Source organism: Callithrix jacchus, chromosome 7 (assembly GCF_049354715.1).
Source record: "Callithrix jacchus isolate 240 chromosome 7, calJac240_pri, whole genome shotgun sequence".
Classification (NCBI taxonomy): domain Eukaryota; kingdom Metazoa; phylum Chordata; class Mammalia; order Primates; family Cebidae; genus Callithrix; species Callithrix jacchus.
Window position 1 is genome coordinate 69,906,893 of NC_133508.1, and position 26,526 is coordinate 69,933,418.

The 26,526-nt window shown below is 46.7% G+C and overlaps 2 protein-coding genes across 13 annotated transcripts in view; one reads left to right on the forward strand and one right to left on the reverse strand.

Moving 5' to 3' along the window:
* Nucleotides 1–26,526, reverse strand: part of PHC2 (polyhomeotic homolog 2) — a 108,926-nt gene that overhangs the window by 13,544 nt on the left and 68,856 nt on the right. For 10 of the 12 annotated variants that reach the window (XM_035308651.3, XM_035308648.3, XM_078331114.1 and 7 more), the window contains 2 exons: nt 16,884–17,299; nt 16,448–16,613 (listed from right to left, as the gene is read on the reverse strand). In XM_035308651.3, coding sequence (XP_035164542.2) covers nt 16,448–16,613; nt 16,884–17,299 — 582 coding nt within the window. Of the gene's footprint in view, nt 1–11,780; nt 12,093–16,447; nt 16,614–16,883; nt 17,300–18,493; nt 18,754–26,526 lie in introns of those variants that run through there. The other 2 variants (XM_078331121.1, XM_035308652.3) reach the window with 2 other exon arrangements.
* Nucleotides 11,413–24,935, forward strand: LOC144577119 (uncharacterized). Its single transcript, XM_078332909.1, has 3 exons — nt 11,413–11,721; nt 11,789–12,623; nt 24,801–24,935. The coding sequence occupies exons 1-2, from the start codon at nt 11,413–11,415 to the stop codon at nt 12,572–12,574; spliced, it is 1,095 nt and encodes a 364-aa protein (XP_078189035.1). The 3' UTR covers nt 12,575–12,623; nt 24,801–24,935.

A 26,526-nucleotide genomic window follows, 5' to 3' on the forward strand; every position in this document is an offset into this window, starting at 1 on the left:
CTGAAAGCTAAAATTTTTTTTTAGATGATGGCTATTTCCTCCCAATTAGAGCCTGGTAAAATATTCCCTGATGAGTCTAAACTACTGCAGATTATACAATTACAGGACTGGAAAGTCTGGTTTGATTTCTTACGAATGCTTGACCATTCTCTATAATATATGCCCAACAAATTTTCTGGCATTTGTTTGAATACCTCCAGTGACAAACTCACTACTTTGGAAGCAGTTTGTTCCCACCTTGGACAGCTCATTAGTGATTCCTTATATAATGAGCCTGAAATCTGCCTATTAATTTCTACCAACTTATCCTTGTTCTGTTCCTTAAACTCACAAGAGAACAAGGCCAGTCAGATTTGTCTAACAGAGAGAGACACAGGCTTAGACCTGGCTTGGAGACTGGTCTCTATCACTGAGTAAATTATGGGCAAGTCATTGTCTCTCTCTAAGCCTCGGCTTCATGGGCTGTGAAATAAGGATCCTACACCTATCTTAGAGTGCTACTGAGAGCACTAATGAGCCAGTGAAATGCAGCGCATTGCTATCTTATGAAGAAATGCTTGAGAATGCTCCTGGTGTCATGAAGGACGTCACTCATGACCACAGCCTGTCTCCTCTCCTCCAGGCCAAACCCCTTCTGTTCTTTCAGCGATTTCTTACATAGAAAGGCTGCAAATTCCTCACATCCTAGGACCTCTTTGCCTACATCTTTTAACATCAGGTACGTGGTCTACACTAAGCATCATCTGTCAGGTGTTGTCACTTAAGAGATCTGGTTGGTAAGATTTTTGTTTTCTGTGATTGTTTTAAAGACAGTCACACCTTTGAGAGCACAGGTAGAAATTAATAATTCCCTTGCTTCAGTTTAATGAATTCCTCCATGGAATTAATCCATTCTCCTCTGCATTCTGGGATCACTCCCACCTCCTGAGAAAATACCTCCTCAGACCTTGTCTCCTTTTATGGGATCCCTCTATCCTTGCTTGACTTCTCTGCCTGAGTCCCCCTCCTCTCTCGGATCTATGACTATTAATGTTCACTGCCACATGGAAGCTCACTCGAAGTCAGATTCTCTCCTCATGCCAGACACATTTGTGAACAGATACGGTCACCAGCTCCAAGGCTAGAGAGCCAATGCTTAATTCCGGGAAGCAAAACTTTTTGGAATTTGAGGTTTTTTTTTTTTTTTTTTTTTTTTTTTTAAGAAGATCTTGTTAAGAGAGAGAACAAACTAAAAAAACTCTTGTACCACATTAGAAACTATCACTCCCCATTGTAACCCAGGGCGGATCACAAAAGAGACAGAATCCAAAGGACAGACGGGAGAGAGTTTTTCGAATACACAAAGGTTCACAACTATTTCACTTTGCAGTCATCTTGCAGGCCAATAGCTCCTCATCGGCTTTAGTAACAAAGGAGTGTGGACTATTTCTGGAATGACCAAACACAATCTCACCCCCTGCCAAGCTCAACACACTGAGATTAATTTAATCTGCTTCCCGCTCTCCCAGACTGCTTTGCGGGCTTTGGAGGAAAGCAGCTTAACAGCGAAACTTGCAGAAACCTGCCCTGCTGGCCCCAAGGCCAGATAAAAGAGACAAAGAAATACTCTGAATTCGGTTTCTTACTCAATTCCCTTGACCAGTCCAGAGGCTGTCAGTGCTGCTAGGGATTCCCACAGGTCTCAAATGCCTGTATACAGTCAGGCACCTGAAACTGAAAGGTGGAGGGCAGGATAAGGCGTGTGCGAGAGGCTAGGGGAGGGGAGTAAAGAGCCAAGTATTCCTGTCAGAATGAACAGAGCAGCATGTTCCATGGAGTCTTGCCTAACATATGTCTCAACCTCTAGGCTGCTTCTCAATTCTGGTCTCACTCACAGGCTCTGGTAGAAACAGCCCTTACAGGGGCAGGATAAAACAGGAAGGACCACCCAGCTCCTGTCTATGAAATTATCTGCTTTGTGATTGGTCACCTCTACTCAAGAGTAGGTTTCTCTAGGTAGGGAGCTATCAATCACTCAGTCACCTCTAGATCTTCAGAGGCTAACCCCATGTCCAAAGTATGACAGGTACTTAATGACCATTAAACTGGAATGTGTGGAATCCGTGATCTCAAGTCTTCATTGTCCACATAAGAGTACAGGGCTGCCTAGTGCCAAGTCAAGCAATTTGACACTAGCTGAGATTTGCAAATTGCTTTCTGAAGCTATGATGATTTGAGAGCAGCTAGGCTGGTGGTACCTGCCTACTGAGCAGCATTTCTGGGTACCTGATTATGAAGAATAAGAGCTATTCTATGTCTTCCTGTTACAGGGGGATTTCCTCAGCAGAAGAGAGGTACAGGCAGACCTCTGAATTCCCTGTCCTCTTTCAAACATTTTTGCCAGACCCAGGCACTTGGCAAGGCAGGATGACCTCTAGAGGCAGAGGCAGGGAGGCTCCTAGGACCAGTAGGTTAACATCCAGAATGGATGGCTCTCCAGCCTGCTGAGGACAGATGTCAGGCTGGTGCCAGTTACGAACAATTGGGCCACTTCAGTGCCAGTTCTGATGTTCGGTTATACTGGAAATACAGTTTAGTACTGCTTGAGTATGCCTTATTCAAAATGCCTGGGAGCAGAAGTGTTTTGAATTTTAGATTTTCTCAGGTTTTAGAATATTTGCATTATACTTACTAGTTGAGCATCCCAAATCCAAAAATCTGAAATGCTCCAATGAGCATTTCCTTTGGAAATCAAGTAGGTGCTCAAAGTTTGGGATTTTCTGAAACAGGTATTTCAGATGGCTTAGCACTCATTCTATCTGACCCTAAAATAGCCTTGAAGACACAGCTTCAAAGGCAATGGAGACCAAACAGAGCTTCTCCTTCTCCCACCTCAGCTTGGTCAATGGCTGATTTCCACCTTATCATGAGAAGAAGGGAGTATGTATTTTAACTTAAAAGACTTCTATTTACTGTTTGGCTGCGGTAGGAGTAAGAAAGAGCTCATGAAGTCAATAAAGAATTTAAGGAAGCAGAGTAGATGACAAATGGATCATTTTCTTACAGCAAATTCTGCTTAACAAATGGTGAAGCGAGGTCGCCTATAAAACACAGAGCACACTCTCCAAGCCCCCTGCGCTGAAGTCATGCTCATTGTGCTTCAGCTCAGCAGGCCCAGCCATGTGGCCAGGGTGGACACTGCAGGGTTCCCAAGAAACCATTTGCTCTAGAAACAGCGTGAGTGAAGCACTGCAGAGTGATGCCCAAACGCAGCTCACACCTGGTCCAAGCAACAGGCGGAACTGCAGTGCGGTAAGCTGAGGACAGAATGTCCAGTCCTTGTGAAAAGGTCTGGGGCCACCCTTTACACTTTCTTTGGTTATATTTGGGCCCCCAAATAAATTAATGCCACTCTGAAAGTGAGGAAGGCAAGATATTTCACCAGCACCAGTTTGTGGACACCTTCCCCCAGGGCAGGGTAAGTGAAGGGCAGGAAAGTGACTGAGGGAGTTGGGGGGCAATAGGCAGGCTGAGCTCTATCTGGGACCTTGACAAAGTCCATCAATTACAGATTCATTTGCTTAACAATTTCTTTAAAATGCAAGTATACATCTTACAATCATTTACACTTTACTGTGAATTACTTAACTCTCATAAACAGATTGCTTTACTCCCAATTTAGGGACAGGAGTGTGAGAGGGGGTGGGTAGTGAGTGTTTTGGATCACACGGCACTAGAACCCAGAGGATTGTTTAGAAGGGTTCTGAGTTTAACATCGCAATGTCCTAGATGAAGCAACCTGGCCTCAGAGGTGAGGTGACTTACCCAAGGTCACAATAGGCAGGCAGTGGCAGAACCCACACTAGAACTTAGTGCTTTAGATTTTTCCAGGTGGGCCACACAGGTGAAGGGAGGGCTGTGCTGATTACCCGTGGACAGCACGAGGGCACTTGGGAAAAGAGGAGAGGACCTGGGAACTGTATCCTGGGACCTTTTGAGGTGGAGATATCACATGTGGGCTGTAATATCACATGTGGAAGCACAGGATGATATCGGTGAGTGATTCCCAAACTGGGATTCCTGGATGACTAAGGAGGATCCCTGATTCTAGTTAATCAGGACCCACAAGCTGGATTCAATATTTCCAGACGCCTAAAAGGAAACAGCACATACACATACCTTTAGGAAGGCAAAACATACTATTATTTAATACCATGTTACCATGTTTCCCAAATTCTAAAATTCGGTCAGATGTTAAGATGACCCATTTGTCCCACAAGAGTTTTTACATGGAACTTACACATTGATTACATGTGTGTCTCAAGTACAGATTGTAAAAGTGCACATTTTAAAATAAAGCAAGAGTGAATGCCATTTATTTGGAAGACAGTATCTTGTAAAACATGCACAAAAGGAGCTCTTAGTGGTAGGAAAATTATAGACCCTACCCACCTGGGGTTCCCTGAATACCAGAAGGCAGGAAGCCCAGCCAATGTCTGCAACCTTTTCAAATCTGCTAAGGACAGAGCTGTCAGAGGGGCAGGACTCCTTGCCTTGACACAGCAGGCTGTGGTTCCCTCACATAGAAGCCACTACCGCCTTGCCCCTTAGCACCTCCTCTGAAGAACCTCTCCCAGAGAAGACACAGCAGTGACAGGAGGACCCCCGTGGGGCTCTCTGCCTAAGCATGACTGAATCCACACCTGGGTTCCTTGCAGGGGGCTGGCCAGCAGGATGAAGGAGAGGCCGAGCCAGGGGACCCTCCAGGCCCACCCTCAGCGTCACTGCAAAATGCCCTTCTGGGGCTAGGTTGAAAGGTTTGGAGAGCTTCTTGGACTTTAAGCATCTGGGCTAACCAGCTCGGTTAAGGCATCTGGCAGGGAGGGGGCTCCTCCCTTGCTGGCAGCCATTACCATACAGCTGACTTTCATGCTGTCTCTCAGGACACAGGCAAAGAGAGCGGCCCTTCTGACTCACCCACAATCCCCAGCTAAAGTGTACATAAGCTGAATTGTAAACAGCTGAATGTGCTCCAAGCTGCCACCCCCAGCTATGCAGGAAGAAATCAATGGAGCGAACAGCCACCCTCCCCCCACCCCATGCAGTTCAGGACAACGGGAGCAGTGGGGGATTTCCAAACAGCTGCCTGAACGCTTCCCAGCCCACAGGCTGAGGACTGCAAGAGGGGCCTGAGGTCATACTCAGCAGCAGCACCTGCAGGACCAGAGTAACTTCCACCAGGTCAACACACCAGGGAATAATAGCTGGCCCTGGCTGCAGGGAGTCAGGGGGCAGTTTTCAAAGAGTGCTGCTTAACCCTGGTGATAGAGGCCAATGCACTGGTATCCAATGCCAGGGTTGAGGGCTCCCAGACAGTCTCACATCATAGTGCTCCAGCCAATGCCATGATTTCAAAACGCAAAATGTCTAGAACCAATGGGAGAGGTTCTACAGTAGATACCAAGATCAGTGGAGATAAAAGAAAGGCAGAGTGGAAAGAGCACAGGCTTTGGGGGCCTGACCTGGACTCATATTCAGGTCCATCTTTGATGATCTGTATGGCTTCAAGCACTCTGCCCGTTCTGAGTCTTGGTTTATCCACCTGTAACAACAAGGCTCATACTGCCTGCCTGTCTGGGAGGTTTCAATAAATATTATATATGTAAAATGCCTGGAACTGAATACATGCAGAAACTGTGCTACATAGCAGTTAAGACTGTGGGATTAGAAAAGACTATGCTTAAATCCTCCCCTGTAATGCCAGGCAAATTACTCTAGGCCCATTTCCTCATCTATGAAATGGGGTACTTACATCTGTCTTACATATAGCTATGTGACGATTAAATAATATAATGCAGGCACAACACACTGGACTAGGCTAAGCTTGGACACGGAAGTGCCAACGTCACTGAGACCTGTGAGAAGATTAGGAAATCATCCTAATCTCGCTCTTTCTGGGAGTCCGGCTTCTTACAGCCCCAGAGCAGGGCTGATCTCTCTGTGGCTCAAACTTAAGTATCTGAGGTTTGTGTTCCTCAGATGCCTTGGTCTACTCCGGAGTCCTGTCCTTGAACTCTTGAGGTCAGACTTCAAGAAGAAATGCTATCTCCACTGTGACTGCAACATGACAGAAATGCTTCTGCCCTAAAGGACAAAGCAAAATCTCAAGTCACTGTCAATGACTATTAATCCAAAGGACAAGAGAAGCACCAGATTCTCTTTCTATGCAGTTCTTTCATAAAGGGGGGTTTAGGCAGACAGTGCAGAAGAATCCTAGAAACCAGAAAAAAGGTTAACTTTGAGACAAATAAAAGGAAGCACTGCTTTGCCTAGAAAATACTAAATTTATGGAACTTGTAATGCCAGATGATTTAGCCTGTGAAAATAAATTAGTTTAAAAGGCTAAACTCAGTTTAAAAATACACTCATGGAATCTGGATTTCTACCAGTTTACAAAAGAAATCTGGAAATGTTTAGTAAATTCTCCAATTATTTTCAAGTTGATAACAGGGAAAGGCAACCATGTTCCCCATTATGATGACTATTTTTTTGGTTACTAACTGCAGGATAACTAATATTGTTGGATAAATGTCAGGGGAGGCTGGAGGAGCGAATACTAAGCCTCAGTTGTCGTGTCTATATTATGGACTACATACTCCATATCTTACAAATCAGTCCTACCTATCATTTCTGCTCATGGAAACCATTGTCGAAACTTCCAATCGCCCTACTTTGTCACCAGTCAACTGACAGATCAGATTAATACTGATTACTTGAGGCCTCAAAATGTGGATTTAATCAAATTAAAACATTTTTTTTTTTTTTGCGACGGGGTCTTGCTGTGTCACCCAGGCTGAAGTGCAGTGTCACAAGCATGGCTAACTGAAGGCTTGACTGCCCAGACTTAATTGATCCTCCCACCTCAGCCTCCCGAGCAACTTAGACCACAAACACGTACCACCATGCCCAGCTAATTTTTTTTTTTTTTTTTAAATTCTTTGTCGAGGCAAGGTCTTGCTATATTGCTCAGGCTGGTCTCGAACTCCTGTTCTCAAGTGATCCCCCTGCTTCGGCCTCCCAAAGTACTGGGATTACAGGCATTAGCCACTGTGCCCGGTCCCAATTTTTTAAAAAAGTATTTGTTCATATTAGTTTTAATTTGCTTTGCTTGTTTAAAAATGTCTTAATATAACTGTGTGGCTTAGGCCACATATGGATGGTTTCAAATATGCTAAAGATACCAGTAACTAGGGATAATTATATAGTATTTGAGACATAACAGCCATGCAACTAGAGTTTTAAAAATAACTCAAGCAGTCACGAACCTTCATTTTCTTGCCAACAGTTCCAATATTCAGTATCAGGCCTGGTCCTCCTAATCTACTGGAAGAGAGTTGGTTATGGCATGGCATCTAACAGTCATCTCTTCCTAATACAAATGATAATAAATTTCACTGCTAAGAAGACATCTGAGAAAACTGACATCTGCTTATGTTTTAAAGAAAACCGTAATAGCAAACTGGGACTCTCTTCAACATCTGGATTCATCTCAGAGCACTGGCAATCTGAGTTTAACAGCAGTCATGTCTTTAGCAGATGTAGAAAGAATGTTCTCTTCTTTTAGACTTACCTAAATATCATTTGGAAATTGAAAGAATAAGAAAGCATATCCTTTTTCACTAACTATAAATAATTTGGAAGAAGAAAAAAAAAACCTTGAAATTTTCTGTGCTGGTCTACATGATCTTACAATGAATCTCAGAGCAACAGTTTATGATTTAAATTACATGCTGTGTTCCTTAGCATACTTTTTTCCTTCAAAAACTAGTAATTCTAAATTGTATAATTCTTGATTCTTGACACTTTATTATAAAACTGCTCATTTCTTAACCATGTCAATTATATTTGACTTTTGTTACTGATGGGGAAAAAAACCCAGAATTAGTAATAATTATGTCTTGGATATGCAAATGGTTGGTTATTTTCCTAACAATTCCCAAAATATCCACATCATAAAGCAGAATTAAAGATGGTTACTTCTAAGTATCTTTAGAAATATCAAATCAGTGTTCTGATATGGCTAGTAATTCAAATGAAAAATTTTAAATAAGTCAATGCTTAAAATGAAGCCTACCTCTGTTTGAATTGTGAATAAGTAATTAGTTATCTTGAATAGGCAACCTTTTTTTAAAAACAGAAAACATACTCAAAAAGGGTTTTAACTGATAATTCACAGTTTAAACCATGCCATAAAAATATTTAAAACATAAATCTATGAGTTCAGACTTCCTTCTTGAGGGGTAGTTAGTTCAGTTTTGGGTTCCATGAAACAAGGTGCTAAGTCCCCAAAGACAGAGCCATTTCTGTCATTGGCACGAAGTCCCCATCAGAGTAGACTATAACAGAGTCAGTCCTCATCCTGCTTTCCCATAGGGCTGGGGACTGGGGGGAGGGTGGGCAGGCTCAGAGGGAGACCTCACTCCAGGACAGTCTCCCGAGGGGTATGCAAAACCTCTCTCTGCAACCACTTCTGTGAAATTCCTCCTGACCACAAAAAATCATCATCATCTTTCAGTAGCAAAATGGCAGAAAACAAAGGGAATAAAAGAGAAACCATCAATTATGAATATTCCCCATTCTCCTCTACTCTCATCTCCAGTAGGTGTCTTTTCAGAAAAGAATCTTTTTATGGCTGGAACTAAATCTGTCTGGAGATTAAATATTGAACAGCTGGAAGAAGTTTTTTTTTTTTTTTTGGAAGAAGTTTAACATAAATTTAGACTGACTCAAGAAGACGGAAAAACTCTTGGTATATATGGTACTAATGATGAGCAGCATTACTGGAACTGGAGCCACCAACCTATTCCCTAGTTTTTTTCAACTTTAATTTTATTTTGGCATGCTGATCCATGCTAGATGAAAGTGAGGAGGTGGGGGAACTTTACTTGGCAAATGGTTACTGAATGCCTGGCCTGAGGTGTCCACAGCCTAAGGGAGGAGACTTAGGGAAGAGTCTAAGGCAGTCAAGTCATCTCCATTACACATTCATGACAGAAAAAAGTAGACAAAAAGACACCCATGAGCACACCAGTAGGGGTTCCTAATTCTGAGACAATAATTGTGCTCTGTGTTTTTTCCTTAAATAAGAAAACGTAGGGAGGGGACAGCCAGAGGTAAGAAGAGTTCAATTTTGTGAGATCATCCATTCACTTATTCCTTTTATGCCCTCTCCCCCTGAAAGATCAGAGCCAAGGGATCCAAAGTATCTGAGACAGGAAATGAGTAACACAGGAAAAAGGATGTGGTCTGAAAAAGAGTGGATTCTGGGGCTGAGCCAGAGCAAGTAACAGGCACAGGGTCATAGCTGAGGGAAGGGTTTGGTGGCAGGAAGTGAAATCTCAGGGTCAGTCGGCTTAGACTAGAAAGTCAGTGACAGAGATGTGTCTGGGGAAGCAGCACAGTGTCTTCCTAAGAGGCTCTCCTTCCCTCAAGAGGCAGAGAATGCAGAAACAATGGCTGATGAGACCCACAGCCAGAAGGATGACTGTGACAAAAGGAAGAGGGGCTGGAGGTCCCTCTTTACTTAGAGGGAAGTGTAAATAATATATATGGAGTGAGCTTGACAAAGGTAAATTAAAAATTAACCCAGGACCTAGAAGAGAGTGGAAAGGGCTGGGAGGTGGAACATGATGAAACACCAGCATTCATAAGCAGCTATGTGCCACATGTCAGTGAAGAACAGTTTGGGGAAAAAAGAAGGGGGTGAAAACAGGAGAGAAAACAGTTGGACAACTGAAAAACCGACTCAAGTATAATAGAAAAGTGCACTAAGAAACTACCCCCTTTCTCAAGATTAAGGCTGGAGGAAAAAGAGGTCTTTTCTTCCCTGTGTACATGGACGAGCCTGGAAACAGATCTTGGGTGGGCTGAGAGGCAGAGCTCATGTGATGAAGGGTGCCTGGAAAGGGCAGGTGCCAAAAGAGCACCACTCCCCATCTGCCCGACCTTCTGCGAAACAAGCCCGCCCTTGTGAGTGAGCCAAGCCAGAGGCCCTAGCTCCTGCCTTGCAGAGGCTGGAACTTAGATGCAGAAATTGCCAGTGGAAAACACAGTGTATCAGCTGGTTAGAAAGTGTGAATACTCTCAAACGCAGATCCAGATGTTGGGAGCTATGTGTTAAAATCACTTTTATATTCCCTAGGGCCATACTTTACCTAAAATGGGAGCCAAATAAAAGTATATTAAATCCAACCGAATAAAACCAGAACTACTTAGCTGTGCTGGTATCTTAAGGTTCAAGACAGCCTCTTGCCCTATAACCAACAGTCAGGTACTTAATTTCTGTTCTAGAATCAAAACGATGTGAAGCCCTACATCCCTTGTGACCTAAACCTAAACCCTAATCAATAGGGTCTAACACAGGTCTGTTGCCCTGTACCCGAATAAAAGATATGGGGGGTGGGGGAAGAGGTGGACAGAAATACAAGAGCAAGAAGGAATTTCCTTGCCTCATTAGCCTGCAATGTTCAAGCTGACCTAGAAATCCTGGCAGTTCCAACATTTGGGTTGACTCAGGCAGGGAAGAAAAATCCCAGGTGAATGATAATTGGATTACCCAGTTATGCCCCAGAGCCAAATGGCTGGAAAAGGCCAGGTCAGTATGCTCTGATACAGTTAAAGTGACATTATTTTCTAAACCAAAAATGGAGACACTCGGGCTGACAGACAATGGGATGGAATAGTTTAAATTGGGGCTGTCCTAGAAAAATCGGGGACATATGATGGATTTAGGTCGCCAGCTTATTTTGCAAGGGCTCCTCTGGGCCCAATATGCTAATGGAGAGGGGATTAAGGATCAAACCCGGGAGATATCCGAGGGGAAGGCTGTCACTGATTTGTAAGGCAAGAAAAAGATGAAAAGATGTGCTCCGTACACAGCCCATGACGGTACATATCCGTAGGTATGAAGTAGGAAGGAAAGGAAAGTTGATCAGAACCGAAAGTGTGTGAGTGAGAGCAGGTGAGGTTCTGAAAGGCGGAGTAGGTGGGCCGGTGCGGGTGGGCCATAGCACGGCACTGACTGGTAGCCGACACGGAGCCCAGGGCTTAGAGTTCAGATGGTAGCTTCACCACTGGTTTACAACCTGACCTTGGGCCAGTTATTTCCCTGTCAGTGGACTTCAGTTTAAATAGAGAATCTCACAAATCCCGATTTTAATGTAAAGAAGCAACAAATAAAGTCTACCTTCATCTGGCATAGGAAAGAGAGAAAACGCTCTTCTAAAAATGGAAGAGAAGACAGACACAGAACAGCTTGTCCCTTTCCATCCAATTAAAAACCTCGTGAGACTGAACTAGAATAAAAACAAAACTCTCCAGCGAAGCCGCAGGCGCCTCCAAGATAGGGAGTCCATCACCAACAAAGTACGGCAGATGCCAGCAGTCTCGCCCCCTAACGCAGTGTCCGTCCCCGGGAAGTCGTCGCGGCGGGGACACCGGCTCTGGGCTGGGGCTGGGGCTGGGGTGGGGTGTGTGGGGCCCGGGGACGCGGAAGCTGCGGTGCGCCGGAATGACACAGGGCTTCCAGGGGCGGCGGGCGCGCAGAGTCCCCAGGCGAGCGAGGCAGGGGAGCGGGGCACCTCCCAGGCGCCGAGCGGGCGAGAGCGGCGGCTGGCACGGCCTGGCAGCCACCTAGGCCCAGGCCGCGAGGGGCACCGAGGGCGGTGCCCGGCTTCCAGGGCGGCGAGCCCGGCTCCCGGCCCCCCTTCTGGCGAGAACCCCTCCCCCGCCCAGGCACTGACCTGTCCAGGGCCCGGCTGGGCCTGGCCGGGAGGGGCCTACGCTGCCCCTCGGCCGGGCGCCGCCTCGCGCGGGGTCCCGGGCCCGGGCGGGCCGCCTCCTCTCCGCCGGGAGCCTCCGAGCCGGGGCCCGGGGCTGCCGCGGCGCATCCGACCGCACCGGCCTGGCCGGCGTCAACAAAGGGCGGCCGGGGCGCGAGGCCGGAACGGGGGCGCGAGGCCGGGGCGGGGGCGCGGGCGGCGGCCGGGGTTGCGCGCGCGCGCGCGGCGGGCGCTCGAGGGCTGCAGCCGCCGCGGAGACAATGCGGCGCGTCTGGTACGGCTCCCGCGGCCGCCTCCGCCGGGGGCGGGGCGACGGCGCGGGGCGGGGCCGTGGGAGGGGCGGTGTGGACCTGGGCCGCGCGCTTCCTTTGTGCGCCGAGCCCCGCCTCGCGCCCTCCGGAAGGCGCGTTAGGGACCCGGGGCTCAGCTTAGGGAGGCGGGCGCCGCGCCACGAGGAGGCTGCCCTGGCCGCCCCTGCACAAGTGCCGCTTGGCGGGGCCGGCCCGCGACTCCCGCCTTGGACCATTCACTCCCTGTGGGGCCTGGGGGACGGTCAGAAGACTAACGACCGCCAGTCACCGAGAGCTCAGTTCGTGCCCAGTCCCGTCCTCACTCTCCCCCTCATTGTTCACGACGAGCCTACAAGTAGTCACTCTCCTTCCCACTGGGAACCGAGGATCGGAGGAAAGTCATGGCCAGAGTGCTCGGGTCACGCCTCCATGAGCGGTCTTGGGCTCGCGGCGGAGGCTGATTGAGGAAGTGGGTTCAGGCGGCCCGCCGTGCCTGGCTCACGGTCGGAGTCCCGTAAGTGTTGGTTCTCTTCCACAAGCGCATCGGGTGAACCTGCGCCGTCGTGGCGAAGCGCACTCATTCAGCACGCGCGCACGCGCGCGCGGGGGGCTGCGCGGGTACAGAGGGGTGCGGCGTGACATAGTACCACCCTCAGGAGCGCGAGGCGCAGGAGGGTGCAGGACACACACCAGGACTTCTCTCCCTTCTTGACTTCCTTCCATTCCCAACATGGCCCCATTTTCTTGCCTGCCTTAGTATTCATATTCTTTCCCTGCCTTTCTTCTCCCCCTACCCCTTTCCACTCAGGCCTCATCCCATCTTTGTTTACATTTATTTTACATTCCTCAAATATTTACTTAACTCCATTTCTCCTCTATTTTTCAAATGTTCAACCCCCTTTTCATTCATATTCACATTCCCTTCTCCTCTGCTTCTGCATTTCTTACACTTATATTTTGTTTATAAACGAGGGTAACACAGGATTGTATACTCAGCTCCTATTCCCTAACATGCCACACTTTCCTGCCTCCCTCTCTTAAATTCCACCAGTTCTTCCTCAAATGCCCTTTCCCTAACTTTGAATGTCCAGGTCCTGCCTATCCTTCAAGGTCCAGACTCAAGAACAGCAGCAGTTGGCAAACTTTTTCTGTAAGGGACCAGAGCGTAAATATTTTAGATTTTGCAGGTCCTATGGTCTGTCACAACTCTGCTGTTGCCGCAGGAGAGCAACCACAGACAATATGTACACAAAGGAGTGTGGCTGTGTTCCAATAGAACTTTATTTATGGGCACTAGAATTGGAATATCAGAGAATTTTCATGTATCACGAAATAGAATCCTTTTGATTTTTTGTGAGCTGCACTAACACTGGCAATGTGATGGTTTTGGCCACTGGGCTGTAGTTTGTCAGCCTCTGCTACAGAGCAATGCCTGTCCTCCCTGAAATCTATCCTGATAATCTCTAGTTGGCAGTAGCTTTTCCTGTTTTATAACTTTTAAATGACTTACCTCAAATCCTTCTATGGCATTTATTGCATTTTACTTTCTATTGTAATTTTCCTGTGCATTTTTTCATCTTTCCAGTAGACCTTCAGCTCTTGAAGGTAGGGTACAGACTGTGTTTCTCTATGTGCTACCTCCCATCCCACAGTGCTTTGCACAGAGCAGGCATTCACATATACACAGAATGGGCCAGGCGCAGTGGCTCACACCTGTAATCCCAGCACTTTGGGAGGCTGAAGGGGGCAGATCACCTGAGGTCAGGAGACCATCCTGGCCAATATGGTGAAACCCTGTCTCTACTAAAAATACAAAAATTAGCCGGGCATGGTGGTTTGTGCCTGTAATCCCAGCTACTCAGGAGGCTGAGGCAGGAGAATCACTTGAACCCAGAAGGCGGAGGTTGCAGTGAGCTGAGATCACTCCAATGGGCTCCAGCCTGGGCGACAGAGTAAGAACGTGTCTCAAAAAAAAAAAAAAAAAAAAGAAAAAGAAAGAAAGACATACACAGAATGGATATTTAAGTCTTGGGTGGTTGACAGTTGTTTCCACCATAGAAAACTTACTTCTCTCATGAGATAGGACCTCAAGAGGAGGATGCTTGTTTGTGTATCGCCTTGATTTATGGAGGAGAAAGACAGGCAAATGTCAGTTCATGTAGGGGTTTCTGGATTACAAAACACTTGAGCAAAAAATGTAGATTACCACTGTTCTGGAGACAGGGCACGAATCCTCACTGGGGTCCCATATGATACTTCTATTAGCAAATTGGTAAAAGGCAAAGAAAACATGCCATATAATTTGCAGGTGGCAAAGTTAAGCAGAGGAGTTAGTATAATGAATAGCAGAATTGAGATAGAAAAGATTCCTGCTTCACCATTTGTTTTTCTATGCCTCAGTGGTCTTACCTTTAAAATGGGGATGATAAAAGTTGCTACCTCAGAGGGTTATTGTTAGGATTAAATGAGGAAATATGTGTAAAGTCTAGCAGAGAGGGCTCAATACATATTAACTATTAATCATTACTGTCTTCTTGCTGGCTGGAGCTATGGGCTAAATTTATAACATAACACTTAACAGATGTAAGTAATTATATTTTGGTTCAAACTATAAATTATACAAGTTTGAGACTAAGGAGAGATGGCATGACAGCAGTAAGACAAAACCTCAGAAGCAAAAATGAAACCTGGCTCTCTGGAATTCAGGTGACAGTGCTCTGTGAACAACCGTATCATTCCTATGAGGTTAGAGGGTTCATGGGGGCACCGTCCTGACGAAGGAAGGTGAGGGAGTGACTGCTGTGGAGGCAGAGTCATGTGACCTTTCACAGCCATGTGACCTGGAGCCCCTTCAGCTTGTGTTTCTGCCTCTGAATAATGGGGATAGGGATGATTCTACTTATCTCATAGGGCTGCCGTGAGTAAGCAAAGGACTTGAAACAGTACTCAGCATATAGTAGGTGTTCAACAAATTTTAGTTCCTCCCTACTGTATAAAATATGGATCTAGGTAACAGCCCTGCCCCTGAAACAGGCTTCTAAAGATTAGCAGCTGTTTATGTTTGGAATTAATGTGCTTAATTTTGGGGATCAAACTTTAAGAAAATTAATGAAAAGGTAGAATGTAGATTGACAAGCATGACCAGAATGGTGAGAGTGGAGGTCTTTACCTGTCATAGGTAAAAAATGAAAAAAGTCTCAGATACTTAGCCTGGAGATTTTCTCTTTTTTAATGGGGAGAGAGGCAAGAGACAGTCTGACAACTGTCTACACACATTGTATAAGATGGACTCTGCTACAATTCACCGAAAGGGTGAAAGTATACAATTATACTTTGATAATTAGAGCAAATCTCCAGTGGAATGGACTGCTGTTCAGAACCCCTTCTCATTTGCAAGTGTGCAGAAAGAGAAGGGATGACCTCCTTCCTGTCCTTTAGTTTTCCTGCTGGTCTTTCTCCATATTCTTTTCCTTGATCCTGCTTCTGTTCCTATAGAACCTTTATACCCTTTTTGCCCTGCCTTGTCCCAAGTAAGGTATTTTTTCTTATTTCTCCATCAATTTTCAAACTCTTTTTTTTCCTTTTGGCTGTCCTCACCACCCCAACCCCCCACCAACAAACACAGCACAATGACTGGAACTGTCTCCCTGACTTGCAGGTGGTCCATAGCTCAGAATGTCAGAGACCTGGGCCAACATTGCTGTGCAAACTGGCAGAGAGGGGAAGGGAAGTAAATTGATCTCTGCAGAAGGTGAAGGTACTGCCATGCTGCTCCCATCTGGGTGAAGGGACCCAGCAGAGTCTCCTGAACCCCAGGGGGGAAGAAGTCCACTCGTAATCGAGTGCACACAGACAGACACATGTGGGTCCCAGAGCTGGGCACAGTTTCCTCAGAGATGCTTCCTGTGAGCTGAACTCATTTGAGTCCCCTTCTTCCCCCTGGCATTTCCCTTATTTTTGAGACGTGGTAGCCATTTTACCATATTTTCAATATCAAGAACCCCCTTTCATACCAAAGAAAGCAAAGAACTGTGGGAACTGTCCACCTGCCTCCACTCTCCACTTGCCATATGTATGTGGATACACCTGACACCAGTGACATGCAGGCAGGCCCCAGTATCTGCCTCTAGAACTTTCACCCTTTTGCTCTTATACCTTCTGTGTCTCCCCTACTTTATCCCTAGTTCATTCTCACTTCCCTCCTCTGTTTCCAACCTCCCAGCTTCCCTGCTTGTAATAGTTTACCCTCCCATTCCAGATGCCTAAGTGAAATGTGCCAGGGCATGGCAAGAAAGATCAACTTCCTCCCCTCCCCCAGGGCCCCACTGTGCTTCATACCATGAGCTGGGGACGGCTGGATGTTAGGGCTCTTGGGTACAGGCAGGCCACCAGGCATGGCAGTGATAATGGCCTGCTGATGTGGTGACAGGCCAGACCGAGTCTCAGGCACACTCTTCTCCCCTGGTGCCGCTTCTTTCCAGTCATCAGGGACACACTGCTGGGGCTGTCAAAGGACAGGACAGAGAGAGGGGCCTCTCAGAAGTGGCCTTTGCATTCTTGGATACTTCCCTTGTTTCTGTGGAGCTTGGGAAGCAGGCAAGGACTTAAGATTCAGTCATCCTCAAATTCGGGAAAGGCCTCTCTTCCTTCTTGGAATCCCCAGAGGTGACTTCACCTATCAGCCTACCCAGAAGCATCTCTTGACTCGGCTATGGGGCTGTCTGAGCTGTGGTCTCCCCATGTGCTCCCTGGACCTTGGGGCCGGCTTACTCACCACTGGTGAAGCAGGCTGCAGTTGCAAGATGACGGCTGAAGTGTGCTGGAACCTGCGTTGAGGGGTGTGGAGCATGCCCTCAGGATGTCCATTCTGAGGCCCAACATCAGGTTTGGGAGGGTGACACTGCTGACTGTCGCCAGGCTTGTGCAGGTTGGCACTGGGGCACTGCAGTGGAAAGGCGGGTGTAACCGGGCCTAGTGGCATGGCATGGGCCTCTGAGCTGGGCTGGAGGGCCACACTTGGAGAGACTGAGGCGAGCTGGGGATGGGGCTGGGCTTGGAGCACAGGCCGTGACTGCTGGGGTGGCGGCTGCTGCTGTTGCGGCTGTGGCTGCTGCTGGATCACAAATTGGGGCTGCAGGTGCTTTGAGGATGGCTGTGGGAGGAGCTGGTGTGGCTGCAGCTGAGCGTAGGCTGAAGGCAGAAAGGCCAGGTTAGAGAGCATGGCTTGACCTTCTCTTCTGCCGTGTCCTCCGACTCTGCCCCTCCCACATCCAAATAAAAGTTGCTTCCCAAATTCAATGCCTCTTGTTTTCATCCCTTTCATTTTTTATCCTGAGCCTGCTCATTGCCATGGTCTAACACACTCACTCTATTCCTGCTTTCCTCCTTTGCTGGAGGAACACTGGGCTCTTTGGGCTGTCCCCAACCCCCAAAGCTCAACTCCTCAAAACTCAGAACTCACCTCCTCTTTGGCTGGTATGGCAGTTCAGAGAAACACTGGATTCTAAGTGCGGCATGCTCTCTCTCCTGCACCCTTCACCTGCTGTTCCCTGTGCCTGCAACAGCTACAGCCTCTCCACCACCCAACCCAGCTCTGTGTGGCTAGTCCTCATCCAGCTTCCCAATCTAAACATTTTAAATATAGTTTCTGCATAGAAGTTGTTAAAAGGATGAAATGAGAAGAAAATGACAGAAAATGACTTAATGCGCACAGCACAGAGCCTGGACATAGTCCTACGCAGTCATTTCTAGTTTTAACGATTCTATCAGTCTGGTTTAGGTTCTTAGGGTATCCCAGGTCTACCTCTATCATAATAATGCTTGTCGGGGTGGTTTGGAATTGTTTCTTATCTATCTTCCATGAACTCCTTGTATTCAGAAACTATCATGTATCTCTCTATCCAGAACTTAACACAGTGCCTGACAGGAATTTATTTTTTGCCATGTGTTGCTATGCTAGCTTTTCCCTCTTCCATTTTAAGCAGGCTGACTCTTTGAGGTGAGAATTCTTATATTTTTTAGTAATTCCCTCAGTGTCTAGCTCATGCCTTGTTTAAAGTAGGGATTCAGGAAATTCAGTCCTGTGCAGCGATTGTCTCTGCACAGATCACTCTCTGGCTAGTGCCATGCCAGCCTAGGAGGAAGGAGCTCAGCTCACTCTGTTCTGTTTAAAAACTGTCCTCCACAGAGACTTCCACGGCTGGAGAGCTAGCCAAATGCAAGGCAGGCCACAGCCGGAGGCCGCAAATGGATTTTTACAACTAAAGCCTCATGCTAGTAAAGATAAAGGCAAATTCTGGGTCCTGAGTCACCCACATTTTAAAAGGACCCTGTGATGCAACAGGTGCAAAGTAAGTAGGTTTCAAACTGAGTTATGGGAGGTACCTTCCTTCTTGAATTCTGTCTGTTCACATGCAAGTTTTGAATGATCTCATCCCAGGGTGACATGGAATTCCAAGCAGAATTTCAACAGGCATGGAAAGGACAGAAATAAGATGCATTACAAAGGACAAGCAAAATGGTCCTTGGTGATTGCCTATCATAGTCAGAGGGAGAGGGACTATGGATTGCCCACAAGCGTTTAGTGTGGATCATACTGAATGACGGGTTTAAGAAACTTGGACACCAATGTGATGTTGGGGGAAGTGTGTTGGGTTTGAGCTGATGGCGGAAACTTTGTGGAAATGCCAGCAGGCATTTGGTGATTACAAATTGTCCCTGCCCCCAATCTAAGCCATGTCTCCTTATCTCACATTGAGTAGGTCAGAATTTAACAATCAGGCACTTTTGAGAAGACTGTTGATAAGGCACCTGGGAACCACTGCAGAGTCCACACAGGACTACGTTAGGCCCCTGCAGCCAAAAAGATCTGCAAATGATGGGCATCATCACTGCAAATGCAACCAAAACTCTTTTCTCCCTTAATGCAAAATCACTGAATTCCTGCCCCTGGAATGTGGACTCATTCTAGGGGCTGCCCATGTGAGGCAGGAGCTGGAGATGGTCCAGGTCAGGAAGGCTAAGAGGATCAATGGCACACCCCAGTACTTGCTGGCTGTGCGGACTGAGATGAGGTACTCTTCTTTCTCAGGGCTTTAGAGTTTAATCTGTGAAACAGGAGGTCTGGGCTAGGTGATCACATAAATCTCCTCCACATCTAGAATTTGATGGGGTGGCTACAGCAGGAAAGTAGTTTACAATTCAGGATTAATAAGGAGGAAAAAGGATTGTAGAGGGAAAAGCTTCTAAATCTATACAGCACAAAGGGTATAGGTAGGGATAGCACATATTCATTTTCCCAAAAGACTGGGAAAGGGAGCTGCTGGCCTGGCTTCTATTCCTGTGCTTCCTCTCCTATCCCATTTTCTCCCCACCCTGTGCTTCTCATGGAAAACTGAAAGCCATTGTTTTAGGACAAATGAGGCTGCTGTACACCAAGGCTGGAAATAAAGCTCAAAAGGCTTGAATCAATTCACAGATCGGAGACCCCAAGGTATTTTGGGGGATATGTTAATACATCCTTAACTTTTTGAGGTTAATAAAAACAAAGATCAGGATTTAACTCCAGCATTATCCTGGATGAAAAAAAATATCCTTTTGTTTAGAGTATTGCAATAACTTTGTAAAGGGTCTTCCTGAGTCCAGTTTCTTCTCTCTGTAATCCAGCTTAGAGAGTGCAAACTAATCTCCTAGTGCACAGATATGATCTCTCACTAAAAACCGCCAGGACTCTCCTTTGTCTGTGGTTGTCTAAAGCCCCTGGCAGGCAATCAAGATATTTTTACAACATAAACTGACCTTTTACTTTTTATTACTTCTTTGACTCAAGCAATCTACTGTTCACCGTACCTTTTCTTATACTGTCTGGAGTGCCACAAGTCAAATCCTAGTCACCATTCCCTGGCCCTGACAGCTGACAGGACTTTCCCCTTTCTCTGAGATGACATTCAGGCCACTTGCTTTGCCCTGCCCTCAGAGAAGCAGTATGCCCAGAAGTCAAGTGTGAGTTCTTGAGTCAAAATGCTTGGATTTGAATTCCAACTCTGCTGCTTACCGGCTGTGTGACATGGGGTGAGTGACTTACTTGACCTCTTTGTACCTCTGTGGCGTCATCTTTAAAATGGAGGTAAGGATGACACCTATCTCAGAGTTATTTCAGTGTCTTATCTCCTTTAATAGGTAGAATTTATATGAGTCATTTGTTTCCTCCAAAATATCTTGAATTTAGTGAATGCTCCATCAGTACTGCTGAATGAATGACAGACAACATGGTGGGACTTGTATCCCACAAAACTGGTTTTCAAGGGTTCAAGTATGCAGGAAACAACTCACTGTCCCAGAAATGCTGAGACACTTGCCCAAGGCATACCAGGTATAGTTGCAGGACTACTTATGCACTTATTTTCATAGAATTCCACTCTAATTGCCCAGAATTTGAGATTACCTGGACTACAAGCAAGGAGACTAGGCCTGTGGGAGGGGAATGGCACATCTTTTCACTAGTCACTACTCTTAAGTCAAGATACACTTCCAACCATTCATTCATTCAACAAACAATTTATTAAACACCCACCACACACCAAGTACTATGCTTGGTAGTTGCTAAAACATGGTCCTTAGAAGAGATTACAGTTTAGTAAAACAGACAGTTGGTAGACAGATACTCTCAGCATAATTTGGTAAATATTATGATAGGAGATAAGCACAGAATATTGAGAACGTGGAAAAGGGGAGTCAGCTTTGGAAGGAGAGCAGAGAAGGTTTCCCAGAGCAAGTAAGTGTTTAACATGATTCAGAGTTAGGAAGATGACAAAAGGAACAGCATTCGGGAAGACTCAGAGGCATAAAATACCATGGTGAATTCAGGGATCTCCAGGGCATTAGTTGAAGCCCAAGGTGTCTAAGAGAGAGGAGTCAGAAGAGGAGACAGTTTTCAGCTGGGCCTAAGTTATGCTGGCACCTTCTAGGGGCTGCTTATTCCTCAAGATGTCTCACGTGATTAGGCTGCAGGAGGTAACTGAGGTTGGGGCTGGCTGTAGAGGTCAGCGCTCCACATACACTAGAATAGACAAGGAAGCTCCTTTTAGAAAACCCTAAAGCAATAGCCACACAAATTTTCCATGATGCATTCCCTTAGCTTCAGGTCAGCAGGAGTTTGAAAGGGGAAGCAGAGCTAAGGGAAGTTTGCTGTAAGAAACTTATAAAATAGGGTTGGGTTGCCCCTGCAGGGGCACTCTGCCATAGTGTAATTGTGCCTGAATGTTTTCGGGCCTGTTCTGCAGCCCTTTGGAAAAAGTAGCAAATACTTGCCATGTACAGGATCCTTTGCTAAGTAGCTTGGAGCATTAAAAACGAAACTGTCACCTGCATTTCTGTCCCTACTCTGCCCTTGGCAGAGGATGGCGGTATAGCATAAGTGAATGGATAAAGGCATGGGTTTTAGAGTCAGTCAGATCTGGGTTTAAATCTTGGCTCTGCTACTGATAGGCTACTGATAGGCTGTGCAATCTTAGACACGTTGCTTAACCTCTCTGGATCTCGACTTGCTGTTCTGTAAATGGTGGTACCTACCACATAGCTGTTAGTATCAAATGCAATATTTTGTTTAAACCACAAAGAGGTTCACTGCCTTTGCTTAACATCTGGTACCTAGTAGATGTGCAGTAAGTGGTAGCTATTCTTAAAATACTACCTGTGATCTATGTGTTGCTTTGAACTTCTCAAATAATTTTTATCATTTAAATCTCATTTATTTCTAACAAGAAGCCCATGAGGCAACTGAGCAGTGCTTTTATTTTACAAGCAAGAACTGAGAGTCATTTCCAGGTGACTTTTACGATGCAGTAAGTGAAGGGAACTTCATCTGACGGGTGAGGCATGGCACCTTGCATATAACAAGATGCTGATGGTCAAGTGAATAACACAAGTCAGTAAGGACAAGCGAGTATAGCAAGCCTAGTATTAGTTGCAGGCAGTTGAGAATTCTAGAGGCCATCTTGGAGGTATGGACAACAAAAAGGAATTGTTATGCTAGGAGGCAGGGAGGGAAAGGGCATATGACAGGCCAAGAAAGTCACAGAGCGGTAGAAGTTGGAGAGAAGAGACAACAGCATATTTGCTTGGCCCTAACAGAGGGTCTGCATGAGGCTGCTATGAGCAGCAGAGAGGTGCAGTGGGCAGTTGGGGGAGGGACTTGAAGGTCCCCCATGGAGTCAGATAGTCAGAGTCATTAACATGATATTTAATGAGCCCTTACTAAAGACTAGGCATTCCAGCTGATCAAGGAGTTCCTAAAGACTCAGTGAAGATTTTTAAACAAGAAGGAAATAACACAGTCTCTGAGGGAGATAATTCTAGCAGTTGTGAGTAGGATGTCCTAGTGATCAGTTAAGCGTCATCCCATCAGCAGGCCTTAAGTAAAGCAGGAAGCCAAAACAAGAGGAAGTGTCATTAGAACCTGGTGACAAACTGGTGATAAGCTGGGTGGTTAGGGAGGGTGGGAATGAGGGAGGGCTTTCTCTGTGCCAGTCACTTGTGCAGGCCATCTCACTCATTTACGGCCTGTGAGAAATATAATCACCTCTGTTTTACAGAGGAGGAAATGGAGGTTTACAGAGCTTAAGTAACTTGATCATGGTCATTAAACTAATAGATGATGAAACTGGGGTATGAAACCAGGTTAACTCCGACCCCCGCTGCTTTACCCACTGAACGCTCTGCCTCCCTGGTAGCTCTGCCACCAACAGGCTGTGCAGTCTTAGATAAATTGCTTAACCTCTCCAGATCTTGACTTGCTGCTCTGTAAATGGTGGTACATACCACATAGCTGTTGGTATCAAATGCAGTATTTTGTTTATACTACAAAGAGGTTCACTGCCTTCATTCAATGCCTAGTAGATGCCCAGTAAATGGTAGCTAATCTTAAAATACTACCTGTTGTCTGAATGTGAGGTCAAAATAACTCTGTGAGTCTGGGATGCAGGAAGACCTCGTGATTGTGGACAGTGCTCAGGAAACTGGTAGAGGGAACCTTTCCAGAGAGGAAGATGCAAGGTTTTTGTTTTACAAATTATCCACATTAAAAAAAAAAAACTTGTATGCAGGTGAGGTGATGTCCATCCTACAGACAGCTGAAATATGTGGGGAGAAGGGAGGAGGACAGGGATGGATGTGTATTAGGAAGTCACTGGCAGACAGGTGGTGGATGTCTGAAAGTTATGAACCAACAAAATCCTCTGTGAGTGAAACACAGGGGCACAGGACTGAGTTTTAGAGACCCACAGCTAATGGCAGAGGGCAAGAGAAAAGGAAGGAGGGTCACACCTACGCACACAGATGGTCCCACATACCCATGCTGGGCTTAGGTGCTTCCCAGTGCCAGCTGAGATCCTCCTCCTGTTCCATTCTTGAAACTTACTCATATTTCAAAGTTCCACTCAAATTTCTGCAGCCCCCAATTAGAATTTAAACTTGTTCATCTCTTTAACGCCCATAGTGCTCAGCATAATGTTTGGCACATAATAGGTGTTGAATGAGTATCTATTGAGCTACATAGTTAAAGGGACAAATGGTTTGGGGATGACAGTGACTCTGAGCCATACCTCTTTCATTTGTGAAATGGAATAGTCACAGTTAAGATTAAGTGAGATATGTAGGTAAAGCATTTAGTACAGTACGTGAAACATGGCTGTTCCTTAACTGGTAGTTATTACTATTTTCCCACAGCAACCACAGAAATAGTCTATGGAAAGCCTAGGGTGAAGAATTTCGGGAGAGAAAAAACGTCCAACTCCAAGTCCCTTTGTGTGTCAAGTCGGCTTTCTCTCACACATACACGCATACAGGCTCGTGCACACAGTGAAAGTTGTTGAGCAAAATAGAAAGTTCCTCCACTGTGTCATCTGGATTTTTCTCCCAACATAAAAAGAGATTCTTAGTTATCTAAATTTGGTGCTACAGGGGACAGTTGAAATGACCTTCATGGCTGGCTCCACAATTTTAACATCAAAATCATTGGGGATTTCTAGTGGGTGACAGTCCCACCTGTGTGCTTTGGTTTTTATTGGATTCCTTACAGTTTGGGAGGGAAATAGGGTACCCAAGAATCCTAGAATAAGCAATGATGCATTGTCCAGCCTATCACAGACAGAAATCACTGCCCCCTGCACAAAACGCTCTCTGTGTTCAAACAAAGCAGCTGTGTGGCCTTCGAGCAGAGTTCTCGCTCCTCAGCTGACACCTGAGGCGGGCTGAGGATGCAGAACAAAGACCTGGCATCTGGAGGCCCAACTGGGTGAAAGGGCCCCAGCTTTTCAACAACCGGACAGTTCCCTTTATCACAGCATCTCCCTCCCGGTTAGTAACTTTCTCCTCACCTTTGGGCCTGAGTGTGCACCCAAAGCCCGGAGTTTATCCACTAGAATGAGGACTCCCAAGAACCAAGTCTCCTATCTGGGGCTGTGGCCCACTCCCTTAGGACTCGGCTTCCCTGGAGGCCAGGCCCAAGGGACCCCTGCTGCCTTCCCCTCTTCTGCCCTCCGTTGCTCAGTCAAGTCACTGAGAAGGGCAGGCAAGGCGCCTTCCTTCCCCTTCAAAGCCCAACCTCTTAGGCTCTGTTCCCCGCCCCTTACTACCCTCCCCCACCTGCTCCCCCACCCCTTTTCTCGGCATAAGGGACCTTTTCTATTTGCAGAGCCTAAAGAAGCCGGTTTCCAAGGTGACAGGAGCAGGAACAGCAGGGAGCTTGCCATGGGGGAGGGGCTTTGCCCCCAAACAGCTGTCAGTGGGAGCAGTCCCAGCTGGGACTGGAGGCTCTGCATGCTCTGGGAGGAAACAGCCCCCAGGAGAACACATTCCTCTCTGCCATACCCACCCCCCCAACTGCCCCACCACAAGTCTCCACTGGTTACTTTCCCTGGGGGCAGCCAGCCAGCCAGCCAGCTCAAAAAAATGCTCCAATAACAAACAGAAAATGCGTGTGCTCGCTCGCTTTCTCTCTCCCAGACACACACGCACGCATGCACGCACACTCAAGCATGCTCTTCTCTCCTGCTCTCAGATCCCTTGGTTCATCGACAGTGGGTTGGCTGCGCAGGAGGCCAAGTCACCTCTGCCCAGGGAATTGTGTAGGCCAAGACAGGTGCTGCTCCCGGCTGCTCCCACCCTCTAGATCCTAAGAATGATTTCAGTCTTTTTTATCCAGAGGCCCTGAGAGGATCTGCCCCTCCTAAGCCTCCCTAGCTGCCTTCCATCTGGGAAGTGGGAGTGGGGGCGTACAATCGCTGGGCATCCAGAGAGGAAGGGGTGGGAGAGAGGAAGAATGAACGCGATGGTGGGAGGCAGGAACAATGCAGGGCCCACTGCTTTGTGTCTCTGGGGAGAGGTTCTTTGTGGGATTGCAGCTCACAGCTGCTCCATAGAAAGTTCTGTGGAGCTACTGGTCTCTGCACTGCATTCTAGCCATGCACTGTTAGCCTCAGGCCCTTGGGCCTCAAGCCTGTCACTTGCTGGTGTTTACCTTTACACCAGGTCTCCACCAGACTCTGCAAACCCTGAATAGGCTTAGAACCCCCAGACTCTTTCAGCTTTGGGTTAGAAACAGGAAAGGCTGAGGAAGCCCCAGATTACTATAAGAACTGAGAGGGGCAATCTGGCTTGAGATGAACACAGTTCTCTGTCCCCTAGCTCTGCCACTTATTACTTAGGTCACCTTGAATGAGTGACGTATGTAGTAAGCTCCTAGAGAACCTCTCTTCAGTTTGCTCATCTGTAAAATGGATAAAGATCCACCTCCCAGACAGGGATCTTTCCAAGGTTTAAAGAGTGCGATGCGTACAAATGCAGGGCACATTATCCAGCACAGGACGGACATCCCGTGAGTGCTGGTCTCGTTTTTGTCCAGTTTTCTTCAGAACTGAGTTGCCTAGCAGCCTTAGAAGGAACCCAAGAACCAGTCTTTCTTTTGAACAGTGTTAGAACTTGGGGGACTGGCTTAGATTTAGAGGGAGTTTACATTTCGGCCTGGGCCAGAAAGTGGGTTCTCAGGAAGGCCTGAGATGCAGATGGCCCTCCAGGGCATGCAGATTGAATGAGAAAACAGAAGTGCTCATTTGGGGTCTCAGCTCTAGTCCAACCTGCTTTCAATGCATTGAAAGAGCCCCCAGTCTGCCCTTCTGAACCTCACTTTCTTTTTCCATAAAAGGAAGAGGCTGGGCCACTTTCTGGAGAAGACCATGACAGACAGTGAGAAACATCTGAAGCCACAGGGCAGTGAGGCCTCCGTGGGGAGGTGTCTTTCTTGGCTCAGCGGTGGCCGCTGGAATGCAGCCACTGACCCTTTGGCCCTGGGTGATTTCTGAAACCTCAAGAAGGTGAATGAGAGATTTCTATTCCATTTCCTCCAAACTGTGTGCCATGTG

What these genes read in the sequence shown, in the direction of transcription:
- LOC144577119 (XM_078332909.1), top strand. Translation starts at nt 11,413, where the DNA reads ATGCCAGCAGTCTCGCCCCCTAACGCAGTGTCCGTCCCCGGGAAGTCG. An exon ending in GGTGCCCGGCTTCCAGGGCG is followed by an intron (nt 11,722 to 11,788) that starts GCGAGCCCGGCT and finishes TGACCTGTCCAG; the next exon opens with GGCCCGGCTGGGCCTGGCCG.